Source organism: Musa acuminata, chromosome BXJ1-6 (genome assembly GCF_036884655.1).
Source record: "Musa acuminata AAA Group cultivar baxijiao chromosome BXJ1-6, Cavendish_Baxijiao_AAA, whole genome shotgun sequence".
Taxonomy (NCBI): Eukaryota; Viridiplantae; Streptophyta; class Magnoliopsida; order Zingiberales; family Musaceae; genus Musa; species Musa acuminata.
Window position 1 is genome coordinate 46,537,650 of NC_088332.1, and position 11,656 is coordinate 46,549,305.

The 11,656-nt window shown below is 44.8% G+C and overlaps 1 protein-coding gene and 1 pseudogene across 3 annotated transcripts; one reads left to right on the forward strand and one right to left on the reverse strand.

Annotated features, from left to right (window-relative positions):
* Positions 1-905: 905 nt before the first annotated feature.
* LOC135586986 (histone-lysine N-methyltransferase family member SUVH9-like) lies at positions 906-4,541 on the forward strand. 2 transcript variants are annotated; one of them, XM_065189720.1, is made up of 2 exons: positions 906-3,406; positions 4,211-4,541. In XM_065189720.1, the coding sequence occupies exon 1, from the start codon at positions 1,163-1,165 to the stop codon at positions 3,116-3,118; it is 1,956 nt and encodes a 651-aa protein (XP_065045792.1). In that variant the 5' UTR covers positions 906-1,162; the 3' UTR covers positions 3,119-3,406; positions 4,211-4,541. The 2 variants fall into 2 exon arrangements, with proteins under 2 accessions (XP_065045792.1, XP_065045791.1); XM_065189719.1 differs by having other exon boundaries at positions 906-3,216.
* Positions 4,542-4,825: 284 nt separating this feature from the next.
* LOC135677405 (scarecrow-like protein 6) lies at positions 4,826-7,749 on the reverse strand (annotated as a pseudogene). Its single transcript, XR_010514683.1, has 2 exons — positions 5,087-7,749; positions 4,826-5,015 (listed from the first exon to the last, which is right to left on the reverse strand). The product of XR_010514683.1 is annotated as a scarecrow-like protein 6 (transcript).
* Positions 7,750-11,656: the final 3,907 nt, after the last annotated feature.

Consider the following 11,656-nt stretch of genomic DNA (forward strand, 5'->3'; position numbering starts at 1 on the left):
AGAGAGAAAGAAAGAAGGAAAGGTATCCTCAAGATCAAACAGTAGCTGATGTTGTCAGAGAGAGAAAGAAAGAAAGAAGAGAGAGGAATCTCACAGTTGTCGGAGCGGCAGCCAACGCCCGTGACCAGCCTAATGGTTGCAATCAGAAGCTCACCGTGCACAATATGGGAGCGTTCCCGAGGCAGTGAGAAGCTGGATGGAGCAGTAACAGATCATCCATCAGCCTTGCTGTTCCGTGGGCGGCATTCATGTCTTGGGGTCCGCAGCATTATGTGACGACTCACTCTCTCTCTCTCTCTCTGGGTATCCTATCCTATCATAAACATAAACATAAACATAAACAGTGTAGTGTGTGTTAGTCATGGATATCCACCGCCAATAAATATAAATATAGCAAAACACAGTAAATTTTCGAGAACCCATAATGCCTTTTCATGGAACACAACATATTTTTTTATGTTTGACGTCGATGTAAATGATAATTAATATGTAAGCATAAAAAATTATGTTACATTTTTTTTATATTAAAAAAATTAAATATTAATTAATAATAAATTGAACTTATGCTATGTATTTATTGTATTGTACATTTCTTCTATTCTTACTCTATGGGGATGTTCGTATTGTACAATTCGAGGCTCCCCCTGTATGATGCCAATAATTTTGATTATATTTATATTTGTTCTAATTTATATTGATTCTAATTAGTTTATATTAGACTCATCATTTAATTCTAATGTGAATATGAGAAGCAAAAAATATATATTATTTTTAATTTATTATTATTATTTAAATGTTTAATCTTTGCGTTAAACATTACCGTAAGATATAAGATATATATATATATATATATATATATACCCAATGCTTTTTTAACACGTGAAAACCGTCAAGACAGAGTGGCCGTCGTAAAACCTCAGCAGCAGCAGCGGCAGGAGCAGCCGCCATCCGAGCGTCTACACTTCTCCCACGGGATTGGATGCGGTTGACGTTCGCTATTCCTTCCGATACATCGTATTGTGTAGCGTTGCATTCGTACAAAACGCTTTCGTTCCTCTTTCCTCTCCGGTACTATACCGGTCTCTCTCGGTGCTGTTCCGCAGCATTTAGAAATCACCTCAAATTGGAAATCAAATAATCGGAGCTATTTCTCTTAATTTCCATGGCCAAACCTCCATCGCCACCGCCCGTAAAGAAGCAAGAACACGTGAAAGAGGAAGAGGACGAAGATGAAGAAGCCCTTCTTTCCTCGCATGGAGCATTTTCCTGTCCTTACCCAAACCCTAATCCTAGCCCTAAAACCCCTTCCTTCCCCCCCACCACCTCCTGCGTGTACCAACGCCGGGTACGCCGTCGCACATTTCGCGACCCCCGCTTCCCCCTCTCCAAGAAAGCCCGCTGCTTCCTCAAACCTGCCGCCGCCGCTTCATCCTCCTCCGGCGGCTCCGCTGTCTCCTCCGGAGGACGTGCCAAGAAGTCGATGGCCGACCTGGACGGCGTCATCCTTGCAGCCGAGCGGCGGGCGCCCCCGGCGTCGGCGATGACGCGGGTGGTTCAAGGAGGTGGGGAACTGACGGTCGGCTTGGTGGCCGCCGCCAAGAAGCGGCCGCCCCGGTCCGCCGAGATGGTGCGCGCCACCTGCAAGAGCAGCGAGGACCGGCTCGGCTGCCGCCTCCTCGCCCGCCGCGCCCGCATCACCTTCCAAACGCTCCTTGCCCTTTTCCTCCGCAGCGGGGAGTTTCGGCGCCCCGACCTCAAGGCGGCGGAGGTCATGTGTGACCGCGGTCTCTGGCTCCATCGCGACCGCCGCATTGTGGGCCCCCTTCCCGGGTCCCTGATCGGTGACGTCTTCTTCTACCGCTCCGAGCTCCAGGTCGTCGGCCTCCACGGCCTCTGCCAGGGCGGCATTGACTTCATACCTGCCATCCGGTCGTCCTCTGGTGAGCCCATCGCCACCAGCATTGTCGTCTCCGGCGGATACGAGGATGACGAGGACCACGGCGACGAGCTCATCTACACCGGCCAAGGCGGCAAGGCCCGCAACCGCCCCCACCTCTCGGCAGACCAGCAACTCACCGCTGGCAACCTCGCCCTCGAGTACAACGAGCAGTACGGTATCGAAATTCGTGTCATCCGTGGCCTCACATACGAAGGTAGTCCCTCCGGTAAGGTCTACGTCTACGACGGCCTCTACAAGGTGCACGAACACTGGCGCGAGACCACCAAATCTGGCTTCACCGCCTACAAATTCTGCCTTCGCAGGGTTGAGGGCCAGAAACCCATGGGCAGCTCAATGCTCAAGTTCGCAGAGTCGCTGAAGGCCTGTCCTTTACCGAAGCAGCCCAAAGGATACCTCAGTTGGGACATCTCCCGTGGCGAGGAGAAGGTCACCACCATTCCTCTGTTCAATGACATCGATGATTGCTGCGAACCTTTATCCTTTGGGTACCTCGTCAGGCCCCAATATCCTACCCATGTTCTTGACCGGGACAATGCCATCGGAAGCTGGGGGTGCAGCTGCACCTCGATTTGTTCGTCAAACTGCCATTGCGCAAAGAAGAATGGGGGACAATTTGCTTATGATGCAAATGGGATTCTGCTTAGAGGAAAGCCACTAATCTATGAGTGTGGCTCATGGTGTCGATGTCCTCAGAGTTGCCCGAACAGAGTGAGCCAGAGGGGAATCAGACATCGGTTGGAGGTTTTCCGTTCAAGGGAGATGGGGTGGGGGGTGAGGTCATTGGATTTGATTCATGCTGGATCCTTTGTCTGCGAATTCAGTGGAGTTGTGCTTCCAAATGAGGTGATTCCACTGGGTGGCAGTTGTTTGCTCCGGTCCAATCAATTCCCAGCGAGATGGTGGGAGTGGGGGGATGTCTCTGATGTGTTTCCAGATCACAGGCCTCCTGACTTCCCTCCCCTGCGTCGGTTGAGCTTCATGATGGATCTGTCAAGGTCGAGGAACGTCGCATGCTATATCAGTCATAGCTTTTGCCCAAACCTGTTTGTGCAGTTTGTGCTCTATGATCACCACAATGAGTTGTATCCGCACCTGATGCTCTTTGCTATGGAGAACATACCACCCCTGACAGAGCTGAGTATTGATCATGGAATCTGAGATTACGGGGTTGTTGGTTCTCGCATTTTTGAAGGTGTCAATCCACATATTTTTTGAGCACCTGCCACAGCTTTTGTTGGATGACTATGGCACTGCTGGTATGCTTCTGAATTCTTCATGCTTAGGTGTAACTCCTCTGCCACAGCATATCTTGTTCTATGGTGTTTCTACAAGCATTAGCCCAAAAAGCTCTCTTTAAGACTACAGCGAGCTTTTACAGAATATTGTGTCCATGGCAGCTTATCACATGGCTATGTAACTTGGAAAACATCCTAGCTTGTTACAAAGGTGATGTGTGGTTAATAATTAATATGGCTAGTCTTTCTTATCCAATACCTTACAACGGCAATTAACTAATCCGTGTACGGGTGTCATGAAGGATTTCTTTTTATAGAAATGGTAGCTTGTTTTCTCTTACATAAGCTTTGTTCATAAAGCCACATTGACATTGGTTCTAGCAGTTAGGTCTTACTGCTGCCGGAGCTTTTACCGTAAAGCTGCTTTTGTGTTATTGCATGCAATTTCATTAGGGTAAACTTTGTCATGTGCCAGATCGAGGGTGAACTCATGTTTGATTTGAGAAGTTAGTACTCCAGTGGAACATGTGCACTAGGAAATGCATGCATTTTGTGTCCATAGAACAAAATAGTCAAGATACATGGCTTTTTGTGTTTAAGCTCCTACAGGTTCATGACTGTATTATTTGTAAATTGCTTGTAGATGTCCAATGGTACATTCTTTTGTTTGATTTGACGAAACAAATACTTAAAACTGTATTGTGTACTGCCAAGGACTAGGAGATCAAAACGCGAGCCATTAAGTGTAATGTGATATTTAGAATTGTAATTCTAGAATGAACTGAATAATGAGTCTCATGCATTTGGTCCTCTCAGATCTTTGCCAACACAATTCAGTTCTGTTCGGATTCTGAGCTAGTCATCTTACCTGAATATTCTCTTTTGACAACGAATACATAGGTTTGTGATATCTGAAATGTTTGGTCATATGTTTTAACAATTACATAAGACATAAATTTGCTGAATGCTTGCCAAGGTTCTCTACTGAAGCTTTTGAATGTGATGTTTTCCCCAGCTAATCTCGACTCTTCCAACCATCCTATCGGTGGAGGGATTCATAGAAGTTCTGTAAAAGGCTAGGTAAGACTTGGGAAAAGTGCTCACAGTGATCAGTAATCATCCTATGGAACATGAGGACTTGTTTTGGGTCGTAGAAAAGGCTGTTCTTTTAAGAAGATAACAGGAACACTGGGAAATAACATTGTATTACTTGTGTAATCTTTTGACATGCAAAGCATGTACATAATATTTGTTCTTGATGGACAATGGACGTACATGCATGTTCTCAAGGATGATGGTCGTGAGGTACTGTCTTCCAAATGATATAAATCCCTCAAATATCTGCAGTTGTTTGCCCCAGGCATCCCTTAACCATCCATATATACTGTGCTTTAAATTGAATGCTCTGCAGTTTGATGAACATGCGTGGAACTCAACCAGCTTCTTGCTAGGTGGCCAAACAGATGAACAGTGTGATGCGGGTGGAAGAAGACATTCAACGATTAGTAACAAAGCCATCACCAACAAAGACTCTCTCATGTCGATCATTAAGGTCTGCATTCATAGAGATGCATGCATGACTGTGAGTTGATGTTTTCAGTGCATTGCAGAGATGATGATGATTGATTGATTGATTCAGAAGATTTCTTTAACTACCAACAAATTCAATTACTTGGAGACATACTTGCAATTTTTACACCATCAGGACCACACATTCACATCCAGCTCAAGAATAATTCTTGACACATTCACATTCCATTCTGTGATGAGTTTCAGGATATGAAGGGACGACGACAGCTGAAGAAGAAACACCGAGCTACCTGCTATCATCACATTTTCCATCATTGTCCATAAAGATAAGATGGCTATAAAAGTTGGAACTGTACCAGACCTTCAGTTTGTCCATGCCTTGGTCCAAAGGAACTATCCAACAAAAGACCATGGAGCATGGATGCAGCGCAAGCATTGGCAAGTAGCTCCTTTAGCACTTCCAAGCTGACACTGTTACGAGTTCCCTGCGCTGCCAACAGAGGGAAAGGGATGTTTGGCGCTTCTCCACATGGAAGCCCCTTGCCAACACCCTCTTTAGAAGACACTCTGCTTGTGTCTCCGTGAAGTTGCTAAAGCGCATGGGCACAAATCCAGCTGAGGCGAAGAGAGTTCGCCATGGTAGTGTCTTGTCTGACGACCAGCGGCGGCCCAACACGGCATTTTCAATCCTTGGCTGCACTAAGTATCGCTCGATCTTGCTCACTACATCCTGATTGGTGCCTGCTGCATCAATCGAATCCAGGAGCACCGTGCATGACTGGAATGCATGGAGGACGTGATGGGCAAAGGGTAGGTCGACGCGATCACATCCATGATCCACTGAGACCACAATCTTGGGGCAGAGCTGCGTCACGAAGCGTAGGAGAGTCGAGATGGGCGGGCAAGCTGCAGACCCTACACGGAGGTTGACGGCAACGGCAGCGTCGAGAACAGAACACATTCTGAGGAAATTTGACGGCTCGAAGGCGTTGAGGTTAAGAACATCGAATTCGAAGGGGATGCTTAGGCTGCTGGCAAAATGGCACAGGTTTTGGTGGATGAGATGGAGCTCAAGGGGGTGGTGGGAGCTGGGCGATGTAAACGCTGTGATTTTGAGGTAGGGAACGGCAGCCATTGCCGTGGACCAACGCTGGGCAAGCTCCTGCATGAAGGCTGACCACTGCACGCCGATCCCGATGTCAAAATCGATGATGTAGATGCGAGTTGCACTACCAAGCGCCTCCAATAGGGCCTGGATGCATGTAAAGCTTGTGAATTGGACGATGGGTGAGACGTCGGAGAAGGTCTTGTAAGTTCCGAGCTTGAGCACGACGTCCAATGGTGTGGAGATAGCGGATGAAGAAGGCGGAGGTGAGCGGTGTGATTTGGCGGCGACGAGGTGAAGGGCCTCCTTGAAGTAGAAGACGGACCGCAGGAGTGGCTTCCCTACAGGAAAGGGGAGCTGGTGATTGAGCCGCGCCAATATCCCACGGGCGCTGACGATGTTCCCTGCTTCGATCGACTCCGCCGCCTTGAAAAGCTGATCGACCAATGCTTGATGCTGCTGGTGCATCGCTGCCGCTGCAGCGTCCGACTCATTTCCGTCAGCTAATTTGGGCTTTGCCGGTCTCGGTTGAAGCTGGAACGCGGAGGCATTGAGGTGCTGAGGGAAGCCCAGCTGCTGGGGCTGGTCGCCGCGGAGGAAGAGACCAGGGGTACGGGAGTCAAGGAAGGAGTCGACGACGGCAGGTCGTTTCTGCAGAGGAGAGGAGAAGTGCTGTGGCTGGTGATCCTCACGGTTGCCGGCAGAAGTGTGCAAAGGCAGGAAGAAGGAAGGGCAGTTTGGGGGTTGGGTCTGCTGTTGCTGGGCTAAGAGCTTGTTCATGCTGAAAGGGAAGGGCCTCTCCTCCATGGATTCTTGGAAGAGGGACCCCGGCGGAGGAGCGAGGCATGGATTGAGGTTTGTATTCCCGCAATCGACGGCGGCACCTTTGGATTCAAGTCGACCGGCAGAGTTAAGAGAGGAAACCAGTGGAGGAGGATTTATGGCCTCCGCCGGAACCGAAGCGCCTTCCAGTGCAAATGCCGGATCGAAGAGGCCTCCGAGCGGGAATCCGGTGCCATTAAAGCCGGCAGCAGGGGTATCGTCAACCTCGCCAACGTTCCACCGGAGAAAAATCTGGTCTTGGCCAAGGGAGGCAGCCGACTCCGAGAGCAAAGCCTCCCAAACATCAACGCCTCCAAAGTTGCAGTCCCCTCCCGCAGCCAGGGCCGCGGGGGTGGGCGGGAGCTCTGCCGTCCCTTCCTCCCTGCGGATCTCTTCCAGCGCCGCTGCCGCCGACGGGATGGCGGTGGCGGAGCCGTCAGAGGAGGCCGGTTCGCCGCTGCCGCTGCCGCCGCCACCCACTAGGGACGAAGACAGGGTAGGGTAGAGGAAGCGGAGCTTGGTGGGCTGAGGCTCCGCCGGTTTTCCAGGACTGACCGCGGCTCCGACAGCAATCCTTCCTCCCTCGCTGCTCCCTTCTTCCTCGTATTAGCAACACAAGCAGGAGGAGGAGGAGGAGTAGCACACCAAAAGAGGCCTTCTTCTCCTTCCGACAGCACCTGCAGAGGAGCCCTCTTGTCTCGGACAGGAAAGAGCATCCCTCCACCTCTCATCTATGAAACTGCAACACCTTACGGAACCCAACAAATATCCCACGTCAATTCCAACAGTGGCGCTCACCCGATGGATCCTTGTCTGTGCACTGTGCTGCGGGCTCGCGGAATGGTTGGAGAAGAGAGAAAGATCTGCTCTTTGTTTCCTTGGGAGAAATGACTGTGCCACCTTAAACTCTAGTGTGCACTTGTAACCCAAAAGGAACCACGGAAAAGCCCCTCTTCTGTCGCCAGCTTTTTCTTGCTTGCCCCCCCTCTCTCTCTCTCTCTCTCTCTCTCTCTCTACATGGGAGAGATTGTGGGTGGGAGGGAGAGGAGGGAGATAGAACCGTAGTAGGAACGCCCTGTACTCACCTCCTTTTTGTCACTGCACCTCTCTTGTCGTGAAGGACGCACGAACCATAAAAAGGACCCAAAATTATATACATGTATATTTCAACAAAATAACAGATTTAATTTTAATTTTTTTTAAGAACTACTATAAATATTTTAAAAATGGTTTATTTGAAGCAAGATATTAATAATTAATAATTTTGATTTGAAATGATAAATCGGAATTTTTAAATAAAATTTAATGATGATGACTACATATATAATCTTAATATTAGTCATACTAAGAAATATGTCCAATGTACTTTTGGGACCATCCGTACGCACAGGGTCAGTTTTGCCATTCCAGTGAATCTTTCGTCAACGGAAAACCATACAGATCAGATGGTCACGAAGATATAGTCGAACGGCGTCAAGACCGTCGGATGGTCGACGACGTTGGTTCGATCTGCCAGATGGAAGGTTGCGATCGCACAAGCGAAACCGATGGAACACTGCCAGCCTGGACCTGTTCTGTGGCCCCCGATGGCGACGGAACGCGTCAGTGGCGGATTTATCTGTCCGTAGTGCCCCTGCTTGTATGATTGTATTACTGTCTCAGCCCAAATCAATGTTAATAGAATATAAACCACTGTTTTGGCAGTAGTAATGGTTTGATTGTTGTTACCGTCTCTCGATTGGCTGATTTAATTAGACGAAATTAACAATATAATAATTATTTTAAAATAGATGGACCGGGTCGAAATGACTTGCGATTAGACCAATGCCAATTTAATCGACCCACCATGCTCGACTGTATAACCAACTTCTTCGTGAATCAAATTAGATCATCCCAATGGTAATATTCAAATTCATTATCGAGATGGATACAAAATAGTCAATATAAATTCTTTAAAAAATAATACATACACATGTATTTAAATTGAAATCGATTGGTATCTTCACTAGACTTGTGAACATATTAAAATGATAATTCTCTGCGATGCTATATATTAGTAGAGCAGGTGGAGTTGATTGATGAGTGTTGTCGCAATCTTAGGAATGCCTCTTGTTCCAATATGTGGCCATCGATCCGATGGGTCTTATCCACGATCTACTACTGCATGTCTGGTCTGCTTTAGTGCAGAGATGGATGTCAGACAAAAGGGACTCCCATAACTAACACAAACAACACATCCTCGATCAACGTAACAACCGGCGAGTGGGCTAAATTAGTTTCATGAATTTTTATATTTTAAAATTTTATATTAAGATTGTTATGATTTTAAAAATTAATATATATATATATATATATATATATATCTCACGTATTGAATTACTGATTTTGTGAATGATAAAATGATCATTTTAATGGTTAATTAAATAGTAGAAGATCCCCTTTCATCTCTCCATTAGATTAAACCATAAGATCCAACAAATTTGTATTTCCCCTTCGTGAGTTCAACAAAGAATGGGATCAGCATCAGCATCCCTTTACAGTGAAAGGCAACTAACTTCTTGAACCGGGATGGACATTTCTTTTATGCCTGGTTGCAATTGGCTCCTCGAATTTGAACTCAAATTGTTAATCGGAACTGTTAGAGTTCGACTTCGTCTCTATGTCCACTATCGAGCATGGGTTGTTGCTAACGGAGAGCCCGTTCCAAGCCTTACAAGTTACTCGTCTTGCTTAACAGCTTGAGCTACTCCACCACATCTTTTCTATGGAAGTCCGCATCTCCTTGAGCGACCGCATGTAGCTAAGCTGGCAGCAAGCGACACGAGCTACTTCCTCACTAATGGGTTCTCGGGCTATGTGATCCTCGAATCGAACAGCCGCTCATGATCTCCTCGAGAAGCAGGAGCCAAACTATCCTTTTCTTCTACCACTTAATTAACGTCTAAAATGATCATTTTATCATTAATAAAATCGATAATTCTGACGTCACGTGCAGTGATTTCCATCCATCGATCGATATAGTAGATGACAGACAATAGAAAGAATAAGATGAATCATTTTTACTTTTATAATATTGATATATTTTTTAAATTTAAAAATTATGATGTTACGAGTGAGTGTCCAATTACTACTACTACTACTACTACTACTACTATCTTCCCCAGCAGATCAAAAGGCTAAGCTTCAAATATACATAGTTTGAACTTTCTTGAAGCCTCCTATTGCACTCTTAACTTTTCTCGTGGATTGGTGGTCGGGAGTGTTTTCTTTATATGAGTTGAGTTGCTTTGGCAAGTTGGTGGCCCAGCACTGATAAAGGGACAGCGACGACATGGCACAGACCAAACACAATGGGGTTGGTGTTCTTTGTCGATGCCAAAAAGGAAACAAGGAACATCAGCTTAATTTATATGCAGATTTGGACGACGACTCATGGACATCAGCTTAGTTTATGCCAAACCTCCCTTTTTTTTTTTTTTTTTTTCTTTCCTTCCTTTCGAATGGTTCAATCCATTTCATTCTTTTGTGTCTTTCTCCTCACCACCTCTTTCCCTTTGTGAAATCCAAGTCTGGAGGAGGAGGATGGAGACACGTTCTTTCCTCTCCTCCATGGACTTGCTGCACTCGAAGCAATATCCCAAGGCGAACGAATGCATGCCTCCTCTCGTTTCTACCCAGTGGTGAGGTGATGAAAGCAGAGAAAAGAATGCATCAGGACAAACATCCTTGTCGTCTCACACGAAAAAATCTCGTTCGTTTGCTCGTTTGACAGAGACGTCAATCAGTGCTTGAGCTCTTTTTCTTTCTTTCTTATGCTGATGGCTTGTATTTTTGACATCTGTTGTTAACTTAAGTTGACATCATTCATTGAGAAGAAGAAGAAGAAGAAGAAGAAGAAGAAGAAGAACATTAGATAAAAGCATGTATGTTGTGCATACAGACGGCTTGAGAGTGAAGATTGCTAAAACTATTATTAGTGCTAATTAATTAATTAATTAATTAATATTACGTCGTCTCGCTCATAATTTAAAGTGGTAGGACGCAGCAATGAGAATTAATTAAACTTTTTTAACCTTTATCTTATAATACATACCTCACAAAATGATTATGTAGAAGATGTTGTTTAGCTTAGCTTAGCTTAGCTTAGTTGGTAAAAATTTTTGATAGTTTATTATTATAAGCTCCCAAGCTCAAATTTTATTTCTATCATTTATTCTTTGTATAAATAATAATAATAATAATAATAATAATAATAATAATAATAAATAAATAAATAAAGGGAAAGGAAATCCAAGCTTAGGGCTCTTTTATCTTAGAAAAGATATTAAATTTCTTTAAACCTTTTTCTATGTTGACCATATTTCCTAATTACATTTAGGTTCGTGCAATCAATCACCAGTTCGGGCTCGAAAGCTGGACCTCAAACCCGGGGAAGGTTCGACCCACTAAAGCGAGAGATTATATATGCATCGCAAATGAAACCCCCACTCTCTCTATCCTTGTATTCTTCTACACTTATACTAAGACCAAAAACCTCAAATCAATAATATAAATACAAACATGTCATAACATAATTAAATTAACAAAAATTTACTTGATTGATTCTACACTGTTATATACATCCAAAAAGAAAAATCTAAGTTCGATATTCTTCATGTGAGAATAAACTATATGTTTCATTAAGTTAACCTAAACCTAAGTTCAAATCTCATCATATACTCTCTTCTCACATATAAATCGAAATAATTTTTTTTTTATTTCTCTATTTCTACCACAAACGAATTTTTATTCTCCCTATATCTACTACAAAGAAATTTCAAGCATTGGAAATATCACCTCTCGTATTTTCATCATCAAACTCTAAAATATTTATAAATAATATTTAATTTTCAAAATTTTTTATTTCACGTAGAAGTTTTTTCGAACTTCAAATTTTTTTATCCTCCACGAACTCTAGTTCTAAGATCAAAAAATTACTTGACAATCCTAACATAAGTTTTTGTA